A 26635-nucleotide genomic window follows, 5' to 3' on the forward strand; every position below is an offset into this window, starting at 1 on the left:
AGCAACATGTGCGTATATGACTCATGAAATATAAATTGTATAATTTCAGCGATTCCACACATGAATTAAAGATTACAGGTAAAATTAATTTTTCTTTAATTAGAACAACATTAAATGGCAAACAAAATATATCATATTAAGAGAGAGATTTCATAAGAAAGGAGAGAGCTTTATACCCTACTGCCTTTAATAGCACTTTTACCCTGCTGTTTGAACAATGGAGATTCCTGAGGCCCACGAATGAAACAACCAGCCCTGCCTCTTCCTTAACTCCCTTTACTGTGTTTTGTGCTCAGTTGTTCAGTCATGTCTGAGTCTTTGCAACCCCATGGACTGTAGCCCCCTCCAGGCTCCTCTGTCCATAAGATTCTCCAGGCAAGAATACTGGAGTGGCTTGCCATTCTGGTAAAGCTAAAAACTTGGTTTCCCACCCTCCCTCACACCTCACAGTGACCATCTGACCACATTCTGACCAATGAGCCATAGTTGCAGTCCACTAGAAAGCCTTGGGGAAAACCGAAATGCTTGGAATGAGGAGCAGATATTGACTGCACCACCTTTCCACTTCTGCTCTCCTTGAATGGTTAACATCCCACTCAAGTACTACACAGCCATCTCGTGACCATTAAGAAACAAACTGAAGAACAGAAAGCCAAAGCTACAAAAGTTGGAGTGAAAAGTTAAGAGAATGTGTCCTTGAGGGTCTTGTTGAGTTGCTGAGGCAGCATTAGCAGCCATCAATCTAGACTTTCATGGGAAAAAAATAACCCCTACTAATTTTAGCCACTATGAGCCTTTCCATTACTGCTGTCTGTTCATTATGAGTGGACATATGGGCCATAAACTGCCTGCCTTGCCCAAGGTCTTTCATCAGAAAGAGGCAGTTCTTCCTGTTTTTAGCCCTCTTGTTTCCACCATCAAGACCCAGTGAGCCAGGTTCTCTGGCCGGTGAGGGAGACAAGAAGGACATGTCACACTGACCCTTCCTTCTCTTCCTCCTCCTTCTCTGCTAGCTCCTGTGCTCCAATACTCCTCTTAGCTGCCCTCAAACAACAGGTTCTGTGACGATCCATCAGTATAAGTAAGTACCTGGTGGAGGCAGCCTCAGACATACGCCAGAAACATCCCAAATCCAGCCTCAGCCCAGTTGGTTCACCCTGTAACTTTTGGAACAGCAATCATTTTCCTTTCTTACAGGTAAAGTAAGATAATAGGGACCGAAGTCAAGCATACATAAGAATACACACAAGAACTATACAGAAAATATCTTAATGACTCAGACAACCACGGTGGTGTGATCACTCATCTAGAGCCAGACATCCTGGAATGCAAAGTCAAGTGGACCTTAGGAAGCATCACTGTGAACAAAGCTAGTGGAGATGATGGAATTCAAGTTGAGCTATTTCAAATCCTAAAAGATGATGGTGTGAAAGTGCTGAACTCAATATGTTAGCAAATTCGGAAAAAGCAGTGGCCACAGGACTGGAAAAGGTCAATTTTCATTCCAATCTCAAAGAAAGACCTTGATGCTGGGAAAGATTGAAGGTGGGAGGAGAAGGGGACAGCAGAGATGGTTGGATGGGGTCACCGACTCAATGGACATGAATTTGAGTAGGCTCCGGGAGTTGGTGATGGACAGGGAAGCCTTGCATGCTGCAGTCCATGGGGTCACACAGAGTTGGACATGACTGAGTGACTGCACTGGACTTAACTGAACTGAAGTCAATCAAATAAAAATGAATTGACAGAAAACTCCACAACTAATGTTAGGGAAAACTCAGTCATGAAGACTTTCAGAGGTGAATTTTTTTTTTCTTTTCTTTTATAACCACATCATCTTTGGTCATGACAGAAGCCCAGTTTCTTTGCCACTGAGTAGCCACCACGGTTGTCTCCCTGGAGACTGGCACTTGTATGATCTTCAGCACATGGTAGAGGTCTAGTAATCTAGCACATTCAGAGAAGCAAGAGAGAATGAGGGGCTAAGGCCCTCATCGAGTGAGATGATACAAAGCTGAGCCTTGTTCATCAGCACTACTGTAATTAGGACCCATTAAGAGGGCTGCTGCCACCACAGCCGGTGTGTGTCCACATTTGGCATAACAACTTAGAACGTGAGACTTGGTTGTTTTTAACAGAAGGGAGTTTGTTAAAACATAACATTTCCCAGCAATAATATAGTGTTTTATTATTTAGCAATCTCCTCCAAAGGTTATAATAGCTTAAATATTTACCAAGGACTGTTGGGGAGCTCTTGTCTTTCACTAGGAGACTTTATATTGAACCTATTCCAGGAATACGGATCAGAGTCCTCACTCATCAGTTTATTGCAGGGTCAACCAAATGCCTGAGTTAGCTACATCCTCTATTCTTTCCCCTCCCTGCTGTCAGCACAGGAAAGACACAAAATCACACTCTGGTTCTTGAGACGCAATGCTAATACTTTGATGGAGGAATTTGAAACCACTGACTGAAAAGATCTCCCTACATAGCTGAATAAGACCTCAGGAGCCAGAATGTGGTCACGTGACCACGGCTAGGTACAAGGGAGGCTGGGAGATCAAGCTTTCAGCCTTACCAGCTTCTATAGTAAAGATAGTTAAGACACACAGTTTTACAGTAATATACCATGGAAACCACTCGCTTAAAGAACTGAAGCAGATTGCAGCCATTTTAAAGCACAATGCCATTCTCAGATGAGCTGGAACAGTAATAGATCCCATCTTGCTGAATTACAGTGGCAAGAGAATGAAGTTATATTGTGTAAATGGTAAAGTACTTCACAAATGAAAGATTACTTTGAGAAAATTAATACCTTCTCTCTTTGTATTGATTATGTGTGAGAGATTGGAAGGCACACTGGCTGTTAAAGTTCAGCTTTTAGCTTAGATTTATGTGATGCTTCAATGAAACCCTCTTCCAAGGATAACAGTTTTACCCTAAAAGCTGAATACCCGGCTTACAGGTGTAAACACCACTGCTACCGTGCTGTGCTGTGCTGTGCTTGGTCACTCCATTGTCTGACTCTTTGCAACCCCATGGACTGTAGCCCACCAGGCTCCTCTGCCCATGGGGATTCTCCAGGCAAGAATACTAGAATGGGTTGCCATTCCCTCCTCCAGGGCATCTTCCCAACACAGGGATTGAATCCAGGTCTTTGGCATTGCAGGTGGATTCTTTACCATATGAGCCACCAGGGAAGCTCAAAATACTGGAGTGTGTAGATTATCCCTTTTCCAGAATATCTTCCTGACCCAGGAATTGAACCAGGGTCTCTTGCATTGCAGGCAGATTCTTTACCAACTGAGTGACCAGGGAAGCTACTGCTGCTACTAAGAGATTCTAAAGAGGTCTGTTTCCACTTCACAGGCACACTTCAGGAGGCATCTCCCTCTGCTTGGTTAGCAGTAGTTTCTACTGCACTGAAGTGAATGTCATCCCCTTGTATACATGAGCAAGGGTTAACCTCTGGCAAAAGTTTGCTTAACCCACATGGAAATATCACACAGGTTCAATGGGTTAGATACACTGCAGAGCATTTGGATACTCTGTGTAATTTGTGCAACATATTCTTATCAGCAGCCCTTTCTAGCTCATCTATGGTTTACTGGAAGCTGCTTACGTGTGGAATCTGTTTCTCTATATTCTACTCAGAAACAGATCAAATGTTTCATTTAAAAAGAAAGGTAAGTCAGTACTATCAAATATCCCAGGACAGTAAATGCCAATCAATGATACTTAATCTGTCAAGTTCATCTGATTACCTGGAGATGTCAAGTTTAACACCAAGACTTCTACACTCAAGCAGTGTCTGCTTTGGGGTCATCTGTTTTGTAGCTCTAGGTCTTGAAATGAATGAGAGCCTTGAATGTCTTTTTTTTTTTAATAGGGGAGAGTGTTTAAGAGTGTCCTAGTGCTAAAAACATTTGACCATCAGCTTGCCCACCTCACTTAGAAACTTAGAAGCTCTTCTGAGTAGCTTACAGAAGCTTGAACCAGTCCACAGAGCTGTGTTTTGATGAAGTCAAACAGGGGAGGAAAGGGGAAAAGGCATGAATCAATAGTTCACTAATGAATGGTTTTTACACTAGACATAATTGAGGTTGTTCTGGCATAGGTCTTATCCACTGGACTCCCATTAAATTCCCAGGAAAGGAGAATGTAGAGGTCTGAGAGAGGAAAATTGAGTCTTGAAAGGCATCAGGTATTAATTTACCTGTGGTCCCATTTCACAGATTTCTACTTTTTCATTTTGGTGACAATCCAGAATGTGTTATAATTAACATTTGTTCACCTTACACTAGTGTATATTTTATCTTGACCCTATCACATCAACCCAAAGCAGGGGTCAAATGAACTGACAGTAACACATGAGATTCTGCCATTCCAGTTTATTGAAATGAGTAAATTTATAGCTTTCTTTGCATACAGAAAAGTGCACAAGAAAATAAGTATGTACAAAACAATTGTGTGGCTGGTCATCAGTTTCAAAAAATTTGTCTACTTTCAAAAAATGCAAACTATCTAGAAATAATTGCCTCCAGTTTAGCACATTTAGGTATTTGGACATATAAAATATTTATTTCAAGTCTGTTGATAATAACTGAGTAGAAAGTCAGACATTGCCATACATGATCAGCTATTACCATTCAACATAAAACCATAGGACTTTAGCTTGGACTACTTGGGGCTAATCAATAGAGGTTCATGAGGCCACCATCTTGTTTTGATCCTGAGCAGTCATCCTCTTCTTCCACCTAAAGATAACATTGTATGTGGTTGATTAACACCCACAAGAACCTGAGCACTAGGGGTCAAGAAATAACATTAGAAACTCAACATAAGCAAAGTAAAACAAAACTCACTATGACAAGAACAAACCCTTCAGATCTGTGCCAACAACAGGACTGAAAATGAACTGGAAGAGTTTCCAAGATTGTGAGGAGAAAAATACTGCATACATTAAATTTTTAATGATAACACCAAATACTTGCTCTACAGAATCCCGCCCCTTCCCACCCCGCACCCCCCCCACCCCGCCCCATTTATCTTCTGACTGTGAGACTGTGACATCAAGAAAGCTTTCCAGTTACTTGATAAAGGTCAGGCATGACCCCAAATAAGCACCTAACATGTTTGGCACAATCACATTTAACTTTGTGATGTGCTTCTCTTAGGAATGCAGTCCTTCATTGCTGAGTCGAGTTCAATTTTTCCTCAACATGAACTGTTCTGGAACTTCAGCTCAAGAAGATAGCCTCTTATTCCATAGAAAGGATAAAGGTTGTGTGCATTTGCAACTCTAGTTACTGAGATTAGTGATTACTGAGAAGGTAGAGCATAGAGGCTTCAGATTGGTGAACCATTAGATATTTTTTGCCCCATAAAACTCTATTGCTTATGAAAGAGAGAAGGCCAGGAGCAAAAATGACTAAAAAGAGAATTGGAGGGAAAAGAAGAGGAGAGATGAAAAATGATTGCTCCTTCCTTTGCAATAGCTAGCAAGAGATAAGAGAAAGGACAATCTCACCCTTGAGAGAAAATGAATCTTCAGAAAGAAAAGTTGCATCTTTAAAAACATTCTTACATTCTTAGGTGTGTCAGATTCTGAGGAGATTCTCCTAAGGAGAAATTGAACTTGCTTCCATTTTACTTTAAAAATGCTCTGTAAGTGATGGTCTAAAGCAAGATTTAAGAAGGTGCCTTGTTCTACAATCTTTAGGTTTAATGCTCTGAAACAGAACCCCCAAACACTATGAACAGTAGGGATTTCAAAATTTATTCAAAACAGTATGATCTGAGGGGCTGTGGTGGCTGTATCGCCCAACCAGAGGGTACATGGGTCACATGGGTTCCAGAAGGTTCTAGGGTCGCAATAGACAAGGGTCCAAGTAGGAAAACTACTTCATTTACATTCGGCTAGTGAGTTTAGGTTCTTAATTTATTTAAAGCCATAGATTCAGTTTAGCGAAACAGAAAGTAGAAGGTATTCTACAAGTGGGAGAGGCAGCAAGAAATAAGGCAACTGATAATATGTCAAAGCTAGAACAAAGGCAAAGGTCAGGACTTGTCTGCCAATTAGCTTTGTCCTTGACTACCAAGGCCAACCTCTTTGTTTCTCTGGACAGTCAGCGTGCCAAGTTCCTAGAGAAGTATGGAGAAGAAAAAAACCCATGGTTAGAATTTGGAGGTTGAATATTTAATGTGTTAAACATTAATTCATTATTTATGTTAATAATAGTATCTCCTAGGACTGATTCAAGAGGGTAAAACAACTGATGTAGAATCTGTAATAAAGTGATTAACACAAGTGCTCAATAATGTTAGCCATTTTGTCCCATGGTAGTTCTTCTACTCACTCCCCAATCTGCCATTTAGCAGGTTAACTAGAATTACCCTTCCTTCATGACCTAAAGAGGGAAGAGCTTCCAGAGAAAACTCTATTCAATTCAATTAGGTGCAAACAATCCTCCTAGACTTCTAATGCACGGTATTCCTTTTGATTGGTTCATGGGTGCCACCTCGGGAGAGGAGGTAAGAGTGAGTCTCTGTTAAGGTTCAATATATCATCCCATTTTATTAACATTGCAACTCATCTGGATGCTTGCTAAAGTAAAGCTTTTCCTCAGCATCATGGGGGATTCCTCAGGGCTAGGGCCCAGGAATTTGCCTTTTCAATAATCTCACTCTGCAGCCTATTTTATGGGAAAGCATTTTCAGAAAGACTGTAATTACAGAAGTGGAGTGAGCGGGCTAATCCAAATTGCAAATAAACTCAAATCTTATTGTTAGTATCAGACTTAAGATATGCATCTATTTAAAATAATTAAGTTCTATGTGGGTTGAGAGAGAGTTTGGTAGTCCCACAAGAACGCGGGCCAGGGGGCAAAACTGGGGGAAAACAAATGGGTTTGGGTTCTTTCCATTCTTGCTATTTTGCTCCTCTTCCAGCTATCCCCTGCTTCCTTTAAGATGCAGATAAGCCTCTTCTCCTCCACTAACTGCATTCTTTTAAGATCAGATAAAGTTGCTTCCACTAACTGGTGAGAAAGAAACACACTCCCATCTTCACTCCCAGATCTAAATCTAAGGTGGTGGTGGTGGTTCAGTTGCTCAGTCGTGTCCGACTCTTGCGACCCCATGGACTGTAGCCTGCCAGGCTCCTCTGTCCATGAGATTCTCCAGGCAAGAGTACTGCAGCGTGTTGCCATTGCCTTCTCCCAGTCTAAGGTGGTAACACACAATAACTGACAGGATAAAACCCACCGGTGGACTCAGCTGAACTTGCCTTTCAAGGGGTTCCTGAGCGTCACCACTTTGAGATTTAATGCCACCAGACGATTTCAGACCAATTTTGAGGCCCCCTCACAAAGAAATGCATATTGAATTGGATGGCAAAAGTGTAATCATGATTTGTTTGGCTGACCTCTTTGGTGGTTTCAGAAGGCCTTCAGAATTTGAAGCTTCTATAGAAAACTGAGTAGTTACTAGGAAACTTTGCAATCACTTCAATATGAAGATCCAAAACCTAGAAGGCTGTTATGTGTTATATGGGGCTTTACTTCTATACAGAAGTGAAATATTAAAAACAAGGACAGAAACCTATATCCATGAGTATATTACTTTTTTTATTTGTATAAGAATTCTATTCATAAATGCTCAGCTTAGTCATTAGTGAATTAGTTGAGCATAGTGTTCCGTATCTTTTACTTCTCCATTTCAGAAGAACTTTTTATTTCCAATTCTAAAATTAAAATTTCACCCTTATTCTTTGTGCCACCCTTTCTTATGAAGTCTAAGCTTAGCAGAACCTTCTACTTACAGAAGTTAGGCAAAAGGATTTCCAAATGGATCTCTATATATATCGGATGATGTGGGTTGAGGAGAAGCCATCTATGGAAACAAAACCACCTGGTCAATGACTATAATTACAATGATAAGAAAATACCTATAATTAAGACTTCTCGGATTCCTTTAAAAATCACTTAGGTCACAGACTAATCAGATATTGTGTGGGTCTAAATGATTTGTGTTTTCCTGCTCGTGATTGATATATATTTAATATTTACATCAACAGCAAGATTCAGAATTATGTTTGCTCCCCCAAAATGCAAAATATTATTTTTATGAGCTAAGTAATTTTGCATTAGGAAATTAAACGTTTGAAAGATTTTTAAGCATAGTGTTTTGGCTCAATTTTCTTTCAAAGTGCTTTCCCAAGCTAGATTAAGTGAGAGACAAAGGACTTTTCTATATGATATTTGCTTCTCAAATTCAAGACAGTAGTTCCTGTAAAAATAATCTTTCCCCAGTTTGAGTTGAAGTTTACACTGCAGTGGTTCTCAGTGATAAATCTTATTCAAATGTCCTTTACCGTCAAAGATACAAGCAAGGTTAATTCAGGAGGTGATAACTCTATGTGGCGTGTACTTTGGAATATCAGCTTCTAATAGTTGGTACTTACAGAGGCTGGTGATGAGCGGAAAGAATCTTTAGAAAAGGGGTTCTCAAATGCATTGTCAGCGGATTTGGTAACTGGTGGGGCACTGTGTCGGGGAGCTGGCTTTGGTAGATCTAGAAGGTGAAAAAGTAGTTAGTAAACAAGCTTTCCTCCAATGCAAGCACAAGTCCTCTAGTCAGGCTTATCTTAGAAGTTCAGTTCCATATTTTTGAAACTGACATTGACCAAACAAAAATTATCACACCAAATACCAGGACTCCCAGTGATGATTACAAGCAAATTCATCCCTTCTTGGAAGAGGAAGCCAGGCATATTCACTTGAAGTGGAAGAGATTCAGAATTCCCTCACTTTAAAGCACCTACATGGTAAACCTTCATTAAGCCTTGAGGCCAACTCAGAAATAAAGACTTCTAGAGATTCAGTTTGGAGAAGGAAATGGCAACCCACTCCAGTGTTCTTGCCTGGAGAATCCCAGGGATGGGGGAGCCTGGTGGGCTTCCGTCTATGGGGTCACACAGAGTCGGACACGACTGAAGTGACTTAGCAGTTAGCAGCAGAGATTCAATTACCTAATAGATTAACTAACTAATAAAAGTACAGCTAGCATTCAAATACTGGTTGCATTTCAAAGCTCTTTCTTTCTACCACGCCTTTTAACTTCCCTCATTGGATGGGTAGTATGATCCATACATATCTATTCATGAAAAAAACTATAGTCCTCCGGGTGCCACAACCCATTGAATTTCAATAGCTCTCGGTAGCCCTTTTAAGAATTGTCACAAGAGGGCAGCACTGGGCCAATCCTTAGAAATCGCTAACTAAGGTACCCTGTTAACTCCATAAGCTAAGTGGTTAAGTTGTCTCCATATCCTTGATAGATGAAAAAAGCAAGAGTACAGCTATGAGGGGTCTGGAGAAGATTCTGAGAGACTCTCTGGATTCACAAGGCTGAAATTCTTTTGGGTGCAGTTGCCAGAGAAGTAGGTAGCTTACCATTGATCTTTCTCAACAGTTGATTAGCGTCCAGGTCATCATGGTCTGCATTCTCCTGAGGAATGCCAACTTTGCTGCTGAAATAATTGGAGAAGGCACTCGAGGTCCCAGAGGAGTTCTGTTCTCCCTTCCTTGCCGGCACAGTAGGTGGCTGCCGCAGTTGGAAGTCCTTAAACATTTCTTTCACTTCCTTGACTTCTCTGTCCCCAAGAGGATCCAATGCAATGAAGGCATCGCTGGGGACATCCTTTGGAGGGCCAGTTCTGGGAGGTGGTTGAGGAGGAGTCACCAGGAGAGAGGAGAGCATAGAAGGGGGCTGGGTGGACACAGCAGGAGCTGGAAAAACATTGCCCTGAAAAGGATTCCCCAGAGGGCTGTTTGCTGACCATGTATTGGGTGTTATGGCTGCTGATGTGCCCCAAGCTACAGGGGGTGGAGAGGAAACTGAGACTGCGAAAGAGGAAGGCTGGTTCCAACCCGGAACACTGGGGCTTGTGGTAAAGACGATTGGCTGACTGAATCCTGAAGGCTGACCAGCCATCATAGCGCCCGGGACCATTGAAGGGGACTGACTGAAGACTAAAGGTGCTGGGCTCCATGGCCCTGCCTGAGCAGATAGAACTGGCACACCACCTGAAGGAAGGAAGCAGGATAAAGGACTTAAATCAGAAGACCAGCTTGAAGAGGATTCCTGAGTTCCAGAAAGTCAGCTCTCTGGAGAGCATTTATAGAGAGCATCTACATGCCAACTTTTATTAAGCCTTGAGGCTGACATGGTTCTTATTAGATTGCTGCTGCTGCTGCTGCTAAGTCGCTTCAGTTGTGTCCGACTCTGTGTGACCCCATAGATGGCAGCCCACCAGGCTCCCCTGTCCCTGGGATTCTCCAGGCAAGAACACTGGAGTGGGTTGCGATTTCCTTCTCCGATGTGTGAAAGTGAAAAGTGAAAGTGAAGTCACTCAGTCATGTCTGACTCGTAGCGACCCCATGGACTGCAGCCTACCAGGCTCCTCCATCCATGGGATTTTCTAGGCAAGAGTACTGGAGGGGCTTGCCGTTGCCTTCTCCGTCTTATTAGATTAAATCACTTTAAAGATGAATTGGGTTTCCCTGGTGGCTCAGACGGTAAAGAACCTGCCTGCAATTCAGGAGACCCAGGTTCTATCCTTGGGTCAGGAAGATGCCCTGGAGAAGGGAATGGCTACCCACTCCAGTATTTTTGTCTGGAGAATTCCAGGGACAGGAGAGCCTGGTGGGCTACAGTCCATGGGGTGGCAAAGTGTTAGACTTGACTGAGCAACTAACACTTTCACTTTGTTTTCAAAGATGAATTAGCTGCAGCACATATTCAAATGTTTGTTGAACTTCAAAGCCCTTTTTTTCTACCACACGTTTTTAAACTTTCCTCATTAGATAGGTAATACAGTCCACAAGTACCAAGTTATAAAAGACAATGAGCCCTTTTCATACATATATTGATGTAATTCAAACAGCTAGAACAGAGCCTGCCACTAGTATGAATCTACATGTTGAGTAAATACATCGACATATATAAGCCGTGCTTTTTATGAAGTCGTTAATTAAGATAATCCATTGGATACTCGAGTCATTGATGTAATCTTTTCATTTGGCAAATGGCTCAGGTCTGGAGTCTTATGGAGACTAGCTATTAGGCATATACATTAGGCCTTAACATGCTTACATCCTGAAGAAACCATTTCAAAGTTTCTTTTCTTTTAAATGTTGCCAAGGTTGACACAACTATATAAAAGGATAGTAAAATTTGGTTTATGCCAAGATAGTTTTAGACTTTTACATACAAAAATGGAGGAAAGGCTGGTTATCCTAGGAGAGCTGTTTCAAATAAAAGTGCTTCCTGCCATGTGACACTCACTAAACTCTGCCGGAAGGGAGAGGAGATAACGTAAAGAAAAACAAAGACAAAACAGACAAAAAACAGACAAACAAAAAACCCAAACAACAAGAAACAAAAACACTCGCAATGTGAGTAACTACACCTGTCCAGGCATCTGCTGTTTGTAGGGAAATGGCTCTATCACCAGACCCCTGCCATGTTGATCTGTGATTAATTAAATACTAAAATCTAAGTCCTTCAATGCTCACCCTCCTCTTCTTGAGAAGCTCATTCCTGACATTTTATTCTAACACGTAGGACATTTTCTCTTTTGTGTCTTCCCAAGTGTATTAATAATCCAGTTAAACTGTCACCACTAACAGAAAAACCTAAATTCAGCCTCATACTGCTTCACAAATGATGTTCTGCTCTCAAAAACCTACTTGCTTTGGGCTTTGGAGCAGAGCAATTCTTTAGTTATGAACACTTTCTAACCAAAGAAGGAAAAGGCCTTCAGGCTTGGGTTAGGAATGTTTTTGTTTCCAGAGGGACAGATATTTTGAAATGGTGTTCAGGGGCTGATGGAGCAAGATATTCTATCTCGAATTTTCTTAGGATTGAAGCTTGGTGTTAATTGATTCAGCTCTGTCATCACAAACCCCCTCCATCTGACCATGAAGTTCATGAAGAGTGAGTGGCTTTCAATGGTGGCTCATCTTATTAAATTAATATGCTTACTTTTGAGGTGAAGAAATTGGGTAGAAGAATATTAATTATTAAAATTGGGACAGTCACAGTCTGTGATAGAGACCAAAACTCAGGCATACCACTGATTCCAGTCCCTACCCTTCTGTTCTGTCTCCTTGACATCAAGGAACAGAACTATATTTCTTATTGGAATGTTTATTAAAATGCTTATTTATTATTCTTGGCCACACTGTGTGGCATGCAGGATCTTAGTTCTCCAAGCAGGGATCAAACCTGTGCCCTTGCATTGGGAGCACAGAGTCTTAGCCATTAGACTGCCAGGGAAGTCCCTCAAATACTTATTTACATGTATACAGAAATTAGACTTCATTTACACCAAAGAATATGCACACAGGCAGACCTTGGAGATATTTCAAGCTTGTTTCCAGACTGTCGTAAAAGGGAATATGACAATAAAGTGAGTCAAGCAAGCTTTTCGGTTTTCCAGTGCATATAAAAGTTATGCTTATATTACACCATACTCTAGTAAATATGCAATAGTATTATGGCTAAAAAAAACAAAGTACATACCTTAACTTTAAAATAATTTATTGTTAAAACTGTTAACCATCATCTGAGCCTTCAGCAAGTCATAATCTCTTGGCAATAGTAATATCAAAGATCATCAATCACAGATCACCATATCCATTTAAGAATAAAATGTTTGGAATACTGCAGAAATTACCAAAATGTGACAAAGAGACAAGAACTGAGCAAATGCTATTGGGAAAATGGTGTTGATATACTTGCTTCACTCATGGTTGCCCTAAACCAACAATTTGTAAAAAAAAGAGTTCACTGTCTCCAAAGAGCAATAAAATGAAGTGTAATAAAACAAGGTATGCCTGCATTCCTTTCACAACCAATCAAGGGAACAGTTCTCTTAGATTCGATAATACAGGCTTCTTGAAGTAGGTTGAGTTTGAACAAAGTTATTGCTATCATTTAAAAAAAATAATTTAAACTTATAAACTTTATTAACTGAAGCCAGAATCACTCACTAATAATTTACTCCAATTGGATGTATAAATTGGGTAAAACTGACTTGCCTTCCCTTAGGAATATGTGTAGCTTTAGTCACAGACAGTATTAGTGGGAGTGGTGATAAAGGACAAAAATATATTGATATTTGCCAGGAATTAAAGACTTTCCATGGTGGCTCAGACAATAAAAAATCTGCCTGAAATGTAGAAGGTCTGGGTTCAATCCCTGGATGGGGGAGAATCCCTGGAGAAGGGAATGACAACCCACTCCAGTATTCTTGCCTAAAGAATTCTATGGACAGAGGAGCCTGGCAAGCTGCAGTCCACGGGGTCGCAAAGAGTTGGACACAACTAAGCAACCAACACTTTCACTTTCTTTCTTTCAAAGACTTTCCCAGTGTACACTTAGGCAAACCTTCATTCCCATCTACCAGAGCCCACGCATTGTGTTTCCAAGATATTTAAAGCCCTGCTGGAGAAAGTAAGGAAAAAGAAAGTGTGGGTATAAAAAGTTAATTTTATTAACTTCCTGATGCTATATTAAAACACAGGGCAGCTAGTCAAAGCTTTCTACAATACCCTTTCCCCACACCCAGTTCTCCAGAGGAGACAGTCCTCCAGCTGGGTCCAGCGGAAGCCAGACCTACAGCCTTCCATGGCTCGGTTGAGGATCACTGTGGGTGGACAGTGGCTATACTGTAGGGCTCAGTTTGAGTCCCAGGTCCAAATTGAGAAGAATCATCAGTATCCGGCAATTGTATACCCTAAGGCCTCAACAAGGGCACCTAGCCAAAAAGCTTTACTTCATCTGCATAAATTAATAGTTATAGGGTCCAGCTGTATTTTCAGGCTGATTTGTTAAATATTGGCTGTGAAAATTCTTCAGGGCCTTGATATCAGACTACAAAGTTCTATGATGTGATCTCTTCACAGGCACTGCATGCAAGCTCTCTACCCTTCTGCAGGGAAAGCACCAACCAGCTCCCTTTAGGGGCGTAGGAGAAAGGGCTGTAGAAACACAAAGACCCCAAGAAATCTGAGGTGCCTGGGAAGAGTCTCCTGATGGTGTAAATGCCAAGCAGGGATCTGAAATGAGCTGGCTTTCACACCTGCAGGTCTTGCAGCCACTCAGCAGTTGGGAACCAACTCCCTGTTGCCACCACACTCCAGATATGATTGAACTGATGTAATATGACAGAACCAAAATATTTTCCTTTGCAGGAAAACAGCAGGAAGAAAGAGTCCTGATAATGGACTCTGCAGGAGGCAGAGAAAGCCAAGATCCCTGGTCAACTTTTGTAAAATAGGGAAGAGGGGCCCCTTCATTTATAGCCCGCCTTAGCTCTCTCGTGAGACAGAGTCTATTTGGGGCTTGTGGAGGTGCCAAGAAGTAGGAAAAGAACCAGAATCCCCAGTAGGACCGCAAAGACCATCGTCAGAGTTTCTGAAGCACTGTTCCATGGAGGCAGGAAAGAACCGGAGGTGGTGGGCAAAAAGTAGCAGGACCAGCTCTCAGCCACGTGGCCTTTCCCAGAGTCCTGCCACAGAGGGGCTCAGTGGTCCACATGAGCTTATGACATGGTTTTGAATGACAGCAGCCGCATGTCTTAGGTATCTGATAAAATCCCATCTCTTCCCTATTTCTGTGTTCTTTTCACCTTCAGGTTTCTGTACTATAAACTTATCTTCTAACTCTACTAAGGCACACAACTAACCAAAATATCAGCAAGGAGCTGCTCAGGCCTAAGTATTCAGAGACTGATCAGGATACATGCCTTTCTCACACCCATCACATGCCGAAGAACAGAGCTGGGCTCAGAACCCTGCACTTCCATTCAGTGACTTACACTTGATTCAGACTTCACTTACATCCCTGTTGAGGTGTGTAGCCCTTCCAAGAGGGGCATTAGTTTAACAGGGGATAATAGGGCTTTGATTTAATAATGACAAGATTTCATGGAAGACATGCATGTTATTACTTTTTCAAATGGAGACAATCTCAACCCCATTTCTCCAATGAAACTGGTCTGAGCTTCAGAATCCCTTACAACTGTCTTCAGTAAGCCACGGCAAGTTAGTTCAGGTAGGAGAAAACACTTGGAAATGGATTTCTTCTCATATGCCAACTCAAGGAGCCCATTCCAGTTACAAGTCAAGAGTTCCAAATGGAGGTGGATTGTACAGAAGTAAAAGTGGAAGAAAGGCTCCCTAGGATGCTCAAATCTTATGCCCCAGGAACTTCTATGGATATGAAGTGCTTCCTCCTATGAATTACCATCTGATGAAAGTAACAGAGCCAAACCTAACCATCTCTAAACACCTACCTAGACCCGGGAGGGGCCCCAGTGGGGCAGGAGCACTTGTTTTGAAGAGATCCAGAGGGTTGGTCTGTAGGGTTGCAGGTTGTCCTGTAGATTGTCCTGGAGGTTCTGAGATGGGAGGAGCAAAGATGTCTGCTGCAAGTAAGTCTTTTGCTGGAGACTGATGGGACAGAGAGGGATATGGAGGAGTTACTCGGGAACAGTGAAATACAGCTCTATTCTGTTTCCTACTCTGTAACTCAACTTTGGGTACACAAAAAGAAAAGAAAAACTTTTTCCTATTATTGATAAATTACTACAAAAAAAAAACCCAAAAGACAAAACAAAACAAAAAAGACACAGATCCAGGCAATGGGCATAATATTGGATCTTGGTGAATGATACAATGGAGGACACTCAAAGTGAAATCTAATTTGCTTGTTCACACATTTGTATCTGTCTGACCTCCTGATCAGCTAAAAGCTGGAAGCTGGCAGTGAAAGGACAACTATAAGTGAGTAACTTAAATATTTCGGTCATTCTCCTGGATTTAAATCATTCTGCATAAAGATGAGACAGTAGTTTAATCATTGAGCCAGCTTGCATATTCCAATGAGATTTTTAAAATGAAACTTACATAAACCACATTTTAAATTGCTTTTGAATGAAGTGGTAACAGTAAATATATAAGTTTCTTTTAAGACATTGGATTATTCTGGCATTAGTCAGAGGAGACAGACTCGAGAATTTTATACCACCACCTGGACAGGAATGCAATACAAGGCGGGGTGTGTGTGTGGGGTGTGGGTTAGTATGGGGAGGGTTCAAAGGGGATCACAGGAACCCTTGTCCTCCCCTCCCATAACATGACGATCAAACTTACCAGAGGTACAGAAGCATAGCAGCATTAAAAATGGAAAAACTTGTGTTTAGTTAATAATACGTGACAAGACATGCAAACGGAAAGTAGAGGGTGACAAACACTGCCGAGTGAGAAGCTTAAAAAGGGTGCCGATTAGAGGAAAGTGTTCCTGGAGAACGATGAGCCTTATCCCACCTTCTATTTTACAGCCACACAGGAAACTACAAAAGCAGCAGGAAAGAGAGCTTGCATCACACCACCCTCTGGTACCGCGCATGCATTCTGCCAATGGCTATGTGGAGAAGACAATTCACCTTAGCAGTCCTTCTGCCTCTTCCAGGTTTGGTACTTTGTGGAGGTGGGATAATGGCTATGGAGTCATGTGGTGAGGACTGGACAGAGCTTTCCAAGTCCTGCTTTACGCCATTCGGGACGGGCAGTCCTTTGGGAGGGCTTCCCACAAAAGGGTTCGGGGAGGATTTGATATGGAAGCCGTTCTGTTCTCTTTCAGATACCTCATTGTGAGTTCTCACTGCTGGCTGTGTTTGCGTACTTGATAAGGGCCACGGGCCTGCCTGAGCTTCCTGTTTGCCAGTCCGGTTAGAGATCTGGTCAAATTGCTGACCAAAGTAATCAACATCCCCATTCAGGGGCCCATTACTCAGAGGGGTAGACGAGCTACTCAAATTCTCTTTCTTCTGATCTGGAGATTTGAGAGAATCAGACGAAGAGGGTGCCGATTGGTCTGGCTGTGCAAAAGGATCATCACGGAAAGGATCAGGATTAGGGGTGGGAAAGAAGTTGAGATTGGCAGAAAAGGCATTTTCAGGCAAGAAAGATGCCTGAGGCTTTGGTCGAGGAAGAGAGCAGGAGGTGATGCCATTTGTTAAGAACAGATTTTCTTGTAAAGAATTCTGATTGGTGTCGATTTCAGAGTTTAGATCCACTAACAGGATATCTTTGCTTTCCTATCACATTTGGAAAGAAAAAAAAAAAGAAAGGGTTAGTCCATGTTGTGACTTCAAATGAGAAAGCTACATACTGATGACCAGGATTATAAAAACGTCCATTATATTTCAGTCTTACTGGTTGACCCTTACCTCCTCCCATCACGTCCCTGAGTGTACAGAACAGGTCCTCCTTGCACCTCTCAGGCCCTTTTAATTAGGTTTCCACTTCATTCACTGAAAACTTACAGTTATGTGTTTTACATGTCTCCCCTCACCCTTTCAGACTGACTGAGCTCATAATCATTGTTTCAATTTATGCCTTTGAAAGTCTTAAAGGGAACTGATTGCAAATCATTCCAAGTGACTAAGTATAATTGAACTTGAAGGAAATGACCTCAGACACCTAAACACACTTCATACCTGATATACACTCCTATTACACCCCTAGAGTCACCTACCATCATCTTTCTCAATAAGTGAATTCACTGGCTAATAGAGTCATATTTTATAGTTTTGGCTGTGACAAAGTTTAAGGTTAATATGTTTCCCTATAATTGGGTTTTCTTCTGGGAGGGGGTCAAAAAAGATTGTCCATTCCATCATAGCCTGCTAGGTATGCCTCTTTAAATACTTAAGGATCTTTTTGAAGGTGCTGCCAAGTTGGATCTGTCATTCTCATCATCTGTGTTTCTCTTTTGGACGTAACTTTTTGTCTACATCCTTCTCAGAACATGATACTCAAAATACTGATGTAATATATAATTATATCTTTTGTCATAATACAGCTTAGCATTGCTTGTGTTGTGACAGTAATCTCCTGTTGTTCAGTCGCTAAGTTGTGTCCAACTCTTAGGGACCCCATGGACTGCAGCCCACCAGGCTTCCCTGTCTTTCACTATCTCTTGGAGTTTGCTCAAACTCATGTCCATTGCTGTCAATAATACCATTAAGTAATCTCATCTACTCAATGGATAAATTCAACTAATTTTAAAGTCATCTTTAATTTGTGTATAAGGTGGAGATATGGGTTAAGACACACCAAATTCTATTCCTTCTCTATCATTTTTCAGATCCATTAATTGAGTTCTCAATTGTCAGATAAGACATTCTTCTCAACATAAAAGCAGCAAATTAGATAAATTTGACATGTCTTTATTCAGGTCAACGACACAACCAATTAAGATTCACCCTAGGATACAGCTGTCATACTGACAGACCTTCCTTCTGATTGACCGATCAATTAAACACTTAACTATGCTAGCTATAGAAGAAAATAAACAATAAAAATTGCCCAACTGAAAAGGAAGCTAATTTTCTATCATTAGCCTGGGCAGACTATTAAATATTTTGGTCATTGGGACAATGATCAAGACATCCTCAAGGGAATATAAAATCCTCAAACCAGCAAATAAAAAAGGAGATTGAATAGGCTTTCTCAGCTCTAACAGAAAAGAATAAATTTTTAAAAATTTTAGGTCCTATGTCAAATCTAATTGGTATTTACCTTTTGGCTTCCTTTATTGTTAGGGATAAAGATACAATTTTTAAAAAGCCATTTTTTCTCCTGATAACCAGAAGAACTTGTCAGAAGAGACAGCTTGTGACTAAAAAAAAATAAACCTTAAAAAAATCAAAGAAATTGATTGGAAGATCTCAATGTAGTGATCTTTAACAATCAAAAGGTAGGACAAAATGTATTACAAAAGCTTGTGATTTCAATATTTATTCATTTAGTATGAGCCACCTCTGGATTAGAACAGTTGGGTGTTCACAGCTGGTAGAGTTCTCCTTCAAATACTTCAGAAGAAGTTCTGAGGACACGAAACAGGAGCCACAATGTTAGACTTCTGAATAGTCACCCTATAAGTAAAATGTATAAGGCTCTCCTCAGGTTGCGTTTGTTGTTAATTCAAAATTAAAAACCCGCTTCATAGACTACAACTGAAAAAACGTAAGGCTCCTCCTCTACCTCCTCCGTCAGCATTTATTTAATTCTGCATTAGACTGTAAACTGTAAACACTTCATCCACTTGGCTGTCACGTAAGCACCTGAGAGACAAGAACTGGTGACATGAACATGAATATAGTCCCTGCTCTTAAGAGGCTCCAGTAAAAAGGGCAAACAGGCAACCAAGAAGATGTCTGCACAGACCAGATTTTAAATACTGAGTTCAGTAGAGTAGCTTTTCTTCAGGTAATTCATCTTGCCTAACCATTCCAGCCTACCAAACCCTGGGACTCCCTGCTTAAAGCCTTTGGGGACTTCCTGCTGCTCCCCTATATCAAAATAAACTTCATTAACCAGACTTTCAAAATGACCCACAATGGAGGTAGGTCACTTGCTTTTAGCCTAACTATTACTCTACTCTCCTACATACTTCAAAGACCTAACTCAAGTTCAGATTCTTTACAAAGCTTTTCCCCACTGATCCTTCTATTTCCGCTTCACTTGTGCCCACCCATTGCATCTTCTATATACATGACACTGTGTTTTGTGACCTGATCCCATCCCCATATCAGATTTGATGGGGGAACAGCATCTTATGCCTTTTTTCTTAATAACCAGGCTTTCAAATGGTGAAGTTTTTAAAGTTAAAGGTCATGCTTTTGTTCTTTATTTTTCTTTTCCTTTCCTTCTTCTTTTGAGATACAGTATGGAAAAATATTGTTCAAGTGATTTTGTGATAAAAATTACATTGTAAGGCATGTCACTTAGTTTGCAGCATGAGTTTTAATTGGAATGCAAAAAACTATTCTTATAAATGTTGGAGGGAGGCACAGATGGATTAAGAAACTGCTCATAAAGTCTAGGTAATTTAGATTTCTGCCTCTCTTCATCTCTTTCAGAGCAACTGTTGTGAGATTTCAAAATTTTTAAACAGGTTGGTTTTATCGAATAGAAATAAATCTATTTCATGACTTATGAATATGGAGTCATATGTAGAAACACACTGGCAAAGTCTAAAGAGCACATAATTAGGACCATTAACATTCTTTTACAGATATCATAACTTTGATGTTATTTATCATTTAAATTTACTGCTAGTTTAACTAAAACTTGCATTTTATTTCTACGAGCCAAAAATTCCTAGAATGCACAAAGTCCAATATAAAGGAGACTTAAGATTACTCCTGTTTTTCTTCATTTCATTTTTTAGAACTTTCTAGAAGTCTACAGAAGCATATTAAGCATTCAGTGCTTCCCTGCCTATCTCATCTCGCTGGAATTCTACATACATTGAGTGTTTTGACCTCTTCCAAAATACTAGTTGTTTGAATGTTGTTGGAAAGAAGGTTGTTCAGATGTCAATTTTCTTTGGGAAGGGAGCTTCTCATGAAGGAGGGGCAAAGTTGCCTAGCAACCAAACAGCCTCAGAGCAAGGATGGACCTTTCAGGATTATCTTATCTGGTATTTCAAAAAGTTTATTTTTGCAATAGTAACAAACGTTACAAAGAAGGAAAGGTTTCACAGACAAATGAGTCAGCACTTCCCACTTAAAAGTATATTAAATGAGCTTTTCTACTACAGGTTTTTTAGGGTCGCTAAAATGCTATGTTATGCATTTTGATTCTCATAAAGGTGGGGGTAGAGATGAATATCCGCAGCCCCTGCTCCTTCCCATCTCACTGGGCCTAGGTATTTGTGTGAAATTTCATAAGCATGCCATTCTCTATAGTACTCCACCAAGCAAGATGGTCACCACTTTTCAATACACTGCTGCTCTAGTTCCTATGACCTTCTTGGTCACAGAGGTTTGCTTGACAGTTCTACAGGAGACTCCTAGATAAACATTCTTCCCATCATTCTAGACTGACACACTTTTTCTTGAGTTATGTCTAGGTGCTTTCTCATAATTTATGTTCAAGTCCAGAAACTCACTTACTCAGAGGCATTATCTGAACCTCTAAACTAAATAAAAACCTTGTAAGTAACATCAACTGTTAGGCTTTGTGATTATTTTAACATTGATCTCCCTGCTAGACATTAAATGATGTCACTGAATTATGAATCTCCTTCTGTGCCCTGCAAACAGCAGATAGTCAAGAAACTGTTAAATAAATAAAAAAGTTTTAAGAAGTCATTCAAAATTACAAGTAGTTTCACTTGAAGCCTGTTTTGGAAGGTCTGAGACTTAGGCTTAAGCCTTGAAACTGAACCTCTGCTTGGGTAGGTGAGAGGTTTTTTGAATCACCATTTCCTTGTTTGTAAAGAAAAATATCGCTCCATTCTCAGAGTTGTTACAGATCAATAATAATAAGATTTGATATACTATAATATCCTGTAAAGAATGAGCATCTTCTTAAACAAAGACAAGCTTTGGTTAAACATACCTGAGCCTCTTACTTTGGTCTTACTTTATACCGAGCTTATGCTGCCAAATTATAACAAAAGAATTAGAAAAAAAAAGAAGAGGCCAGGAATCTATACAGTCAGTCATCTAACAAACATATTTCCTTCAAGTTGGCTTACCACAAGGATTAATATTCAGCTCCTCCTTCTGATCCTAAGTAATACCAAGATGGACTACATTGCCTGACCTATTGCTCAGATTTAACTTCTAAGCAATATTAATGTATCCGATGTAGTGCTGATAGGCTCCTATGGTGACTTAAGATGCAAATTTGTTCTAGTAGCCATTTACACTTTATGTAGAAAAATCAATAGTCACCTTCCAAGTTTCAATGAAATGCTCAAGATTTCTGGTTAATTGCCAATTTGAGTTATAGATGCCATTTCCATTACATTGCAAATTTAAAAACAGACACTTACTGTTGGACTACTTAGGTCAGGAGGTGTAGACATGTCCCCAAACAAATCCATCTGGTCAACACCCTTAAAAAAGTATTTTGATTAGATTCAGATGTGTCTATTAAAAAGGATTATTTTGTATATTGTTGTAATTGTTTCCTAAGCTAAAGTTTAGGAAAATAGTTGTCACAATTGGATTTTCACTTATCCAATATAGATTTGATATTAGGTTAGTTAGGTCAGGTAGTGTAGACAAGTCCCCAGACAAATCCACCTGATGCATACTTTTAAAAAAGTATTTGGATTAGATTCAGAAGTTCTTACTAAAAAGATTACTTTGTATACTGACATAAATGTTATACTGACAGTTAAAGAGTTGTCACAATTGGCTCTTCATACAGATTCCATACATATTCGGTATTAGCAACATCTTTAGGAAGTAAAACCTGTGTTCAGGTAAGTAAGAATCATAAAAATTCACATACATACCAATTTCAGTTTGCAAGGTGGGTCATCAAGATTCATTAGGGCATCACTCCCATTCTGAAAAGATGGCAAATATTAAAGATTCAGTTGGTGAGTTTTCTTTATGCAATTTAATTTCCTAGTGTATTGACTTATTAGCAGTTAAGATTTTGGCACTAATCATTCAACTGTCATCTTTTAAGACGAGGGGTCATGAACACACAGTAATAAGCCAGGAGGGAAGTCTGCTTGGGTAGATGGCAAACAGGGCTGATACATATGACACATGCAATTCACAAGAACAAAAGGTGCTCTTTTACCTCTACTGTTTTGTTGGCTTCTTCCATCTAAAAAGAAAGACACAAATTCAATGATCTTAATAAATTATCAGTAAAGTGAGTTCAAAGTGAAAGTGACAGTTGCTCAGTCATGTCCGACTCTTTGCGACCCCACGGACTATACAGTATATGGAATTCTCCAGACCAGAATACTAGAGTGGGTAGTCTGTCCCTTCTCCAGGGGATCTTCCCTTCCCGAGGATCGAACCCAGGTCTCCCGCATTGCAGGTGGATTCTTTACCAGCTGAGCCAAAAGGGAAGCCCAAGAAAACTGGAGTGAGTATCCTATCCTTTCTCCAGTGGATCTTCCCCACCCAGGAATTGAACGTGGGTCTCCTGCACTGCAGGTGGATTCTTTACCAACTGAGCTATCAGGGAATCCCAAAGGAAGTTCAAAAGGAGAATAAATATACCAATAGGCTCACAGGCATAAGGCATAAGAGAGTCTTGCATTTGATTTCTGCCCTACATTCCCCGCCCCTCCTCGTATCAGTACTGAATTTAAATAGAGCTATTAGACTTGGTACTCATGTACAGTCCTTGGAATCAACATGAAACTTATAAGGAGAAAAAATTAGAGTCAGAGACTGGAAATCAGAAGGGTCTAACTATAACAGCCATCCACTGCCGTTTGGAAAGAAGAGAAATACATTTCCTTATATTCTACATGTTGAAGAGCCACATAGACGCCAGCTCTCCAGAGAGGACATATGTTCACATAATGTCAGACACAGTCTAGAATATTGTATTACGTGTGATAGGGCCTGTATGGGACAGTACTTGCCTTTTTCTTTTCTTCTTCCTTTTTCTTTGTATTATAGATAACTTGGAAAAGGTCTTTCAGATCAATGACTAATGGCTCAGCCTGAAGCGAGACAAAGCATCTTTATCAGTATTTTAATCTATTTTCTTCCCTTTGTTCCCCATCACGTCTCATTAGTATTAGTTTTCTTCCTTTCTCTTAAAGCTCCTTCCTACCCTCCTCTGGTCTGTGGGAGATCTCCACCACTCTCACCCCTATCTCCAGAAACATAAAGTATATAGATAAAACAAGAAGTATTACTATAATCTTCCAAGTCCCTTCAAACTTTTTGGGAATAATTCACTATCAGCAATTTTAATTCTAAAATCAGCAGTGACCTTATGACAAATTCCATTCTGACAGCCCTTGTGCCACACATTACATGGGTATCAATGACATTTAAAGGAGATCCCTTAGACCAATTAAAGAGAGTCATCCTCTGAAGCATTGTTTAGTCCTCCTACATCCAACTGTTTCCAGCAAGCTCTCTAGTTGAGAGACAAGACACTCTTAACGCTTGAGTGGCCCTCCAGGCAGACCTCAAGGATCAGAGCTTACCTGTTGCCCTGTTTTTATGGCAAAAAACTGGTGTTGGCCTTCTCCTCCACACACATAACCAAATGCTCGGTTGTCTGTCACATCACGGGCAATGAAAGAAATCTTATTTACTGGATGTTCATGTTCTATTACCTTAAAAAGGAACATCAAAAATGATGTACTGAGAAAATCTATTTGCAGAATCTATTTGCAGGCAAGTATAACTAAGTATCAGATATCTAGGCATATATGAAAAGGCTAAAACATCTGAATATTTTTCCCTCCTGGTTGAAGGCCACATTTATTCTTGCTAGGAAGGGTTCAAGATGGGAAACAAACAAAAAACAAGCAAACAAACAAAAAAAGTAAACTAGCAACAAAGAGTAGAAAACAGAAATAGAAAGAATGATCCTTCTGAAAATATCTATACTTGAGTCTCTCTATCCCAAAGACATGCTACCACATTGCAAGGAAGAACTGAGGATTAGGACACCAAGAATTTCTTTTTTTTTTTATCTTTATTTTTTTTATTTTACAATATTATATTGGTTGGTTTTGCCATACATTGACATGAATTCGCCCCAGGTGTACATGAGTTCCCCCTCCTGAACCCCCCTCTCACCTCCCTCCTCCCTTTATCCTCCCTCTTGGTCATCCCCGCACACCAGCCCCGAGTATCCTGTAACATGCATTGACCCTAAACTGCTGATTCGTTTCACATATGACAACATACATGTTTCAATGTCATTCTCTCAAATCATCCCACCCTCACCCTCTCCCACAAAGTCCCAAAGACTGTTCGATACAACTGTGTCTCTTTTGCTCTCTCGTATACAGGGTTATCATTACCATCTTTCTAAATTCCGTATATATGCATTAGTATACTGTATTGGTGTTTTTCTTTCTGGCTTACTTCACTCTGTATAATAGGCTCCAGTTTCATCCACCTCATTAGAACTGATTCAAATGCATTCTTTTTAATGGCTGAGTAATACTCCATTGTGTATATGTACCAAAGCTTTCTTATCCATTCATCTGCAGATGGACATCTAGGTTGCTTCCATGTCCTGGCTATTATAAACAGTGCTGCGATGAACATTGGAGTACATGTGTCTCTTTCAATTCTGGTTTCCTTGGTGTGTATGCCCAGAAGTGCGATTGCTGGATCATATGGCAGTTCTATTTCCAGTTTTTTGAGGAATCTCCACACTGTTCTCCATAGTGGCTGTACTAGTTTGCATTCCCACCAACAGTGTAAGAGGGTTCCCTTCTCTCCACACCCTTTCCAGCATTTATTGCATGTAGACTTTGGGATAGCAGCCATTCTGACTGGTGTGAAATGGTATCTCATTGTGGTTTTGATTTGCATCTCTCTGATTATGAGGGATGTTGAGCATTTTTTCATGTGTTTGTTAGCCATCTTTATGTCTTCTTTGGAGAAATGTCTGTTTAGTTCTTTGGCCCATGTTTTGATTGGGTCATTTATTTTTCTGGAATTGAGCTGCAGGAGCTGCTTATATATTTTGGAGATTAATCCTTTATCAGTTGCTTCATTTGCTATTATTTTCTCCCATTCTGAAGGCTGTCTTTTCACCTTACTTATAGTTTCCTTTGCTGTGCAGAAGCTTTTGATTTTAATTAGGTCCCATTTGTTTATTTTTGCTTTTATTTCCAATATTCTGGGAGGTGGGTCTTGGAGGATCCTGCTGTGATTTATGTCGGAGAGAGTTTTGCCTACGTTCTCCTCTAGGAGTTTTATAGTTTCTGGTCTTACATTTAGCTCTCTAATCCATTTTGAGTTTATTTTGGTGTATGGTGTTAGGAAGTGTTCTAGTTTCATTCTTTTACAAGTGGCTGACCAGTTTTCCCAGCACCACTTGTTAAAGAGACTGTCTTTTCTCCATTGTATATTCTTGCCTCCTTTGTCAAAGATAAGGTGTCCATAGGTGCGTGGATTTATCTCTGGGCTTTCTATTTTGTTCCATTGATCTATATTTCTGTCTTTATGCCAGTACCATACTGTCTTGATGACTGTGGCTTTGTAGTAGAGCCTGAAGTCTGGCAGGTTAATTCCCCCAGTTTCATTCTTCTTTCTCAAGATTGCTTTGGCTATTCGAGGTTTTTTGTATTTCCATACAAATTGTGAGAATATTTGTTCTAGTTCTGTGAAAAATATTGTTGGCAGCTTGATAGGGATTGCATTGAATGTATAAATTACTTTGGGTAGTATACTCATTTTTACAATATTTATTCTTCCAATCCACGAACACGGTATATTTCTCCATCTATTAGTGTCCTCTTTGATTACTTTCACTAGTGTTTTATAGTTTTCTATGTACAAGTCTTTTGTTTCCTTAGGTAGATATATTCCTAAGTATTTAATTCTTTTCGTTGCAACAGTGAATGGAATACTTTCCTTAATTTCTCTTTCTATTTTCTCATTATTAGTGTATAGGAATGCAAGGGATTTCTGTGTGTTGATTTTATAACCTGCAACTTTACTGTAATCATTGATTACAAGAATTTCTAAAGCCAAGATGGGACATATAACTTCTAAAGCATGCCAAGTAGGTCTACTTTCCAAGTTCAG

The 26635-nt window shown here is 40.1% G+C and overlaps 1 protein-coding gene across 2 annotated transcripts in view; it reads right to left on the bottom strand.

The window, feature by feature from the left end:
• Positions 1 to 4376: 4376 nt before the first annotated feature.
• DAB2 (DAB adaptor protein 2) overlaps positions 4377 to 26635 on the bottom strand; it is a 62818-nt gene continuing 40559 nt past the window's right edge. Inside the window, exons 5-15 of one of the 2 annotated variants that reach the window (XM_055422129.2) lie at positions 24067 to 24198; positions 23491 to 23571; positions 22689 to 22715; positions 22393 to 22446; positions 21925 to 21987; positions 16517 to 17170; positions 15365 to 15521; positions 9456 to 10088; positions 8465 to 8574; positions 7823 to 7893; positions 4377 to 6144 (exon numbers count right to left, since the gene is read on the bottom strand). In XM_055422129.2, the coding sequence (XP_055278104.2) occupies positions 7828 to 7893; positions 8465 to 8574; positions 9456 to 10088; positions 15365 to 15521; positions 16517 to 17170; positions 21925 to 21987; positions 22393 to 22446; positions 22689 to 22715; positions 23491 to 23571; positions 24067 to 24198 (1977 nt within the window). In that variant the 3' untranslated portion in view covers positions 4377 to 6144; positions 7823 to 7827. The remainder of the gene's footprint in view (positions 6145 to 7822; positions 7894 to 8464; positions 8575 to 9455; positions 10089 to 15364; positions 15522 to 16516; positions 17171 to 21924; positions 21988 to 22392; positions 22447 to 22688; positions 22716 to 23490; positions 23572 to 24066; positions 24199 to 26635) is intronic. The other variant, XM_055422130.2, reaches the window with a different exon arrangement.

The sequence above is a fragment of the Moschus berezovskii genome, chromosome 18, assembly GCF_049115385.1.
Source record: "Moschus berezovskii isolate FMDL1 chromosome 18, NW_MosBer_1.0, whole genome shotgun sequence".
NCBI classification, from domain to species: Eukaryota; Metazoa; Chordata; class Mammalia; order Artiodactyla; family Moschidae; genus Moschus; species Moschus berezovskii.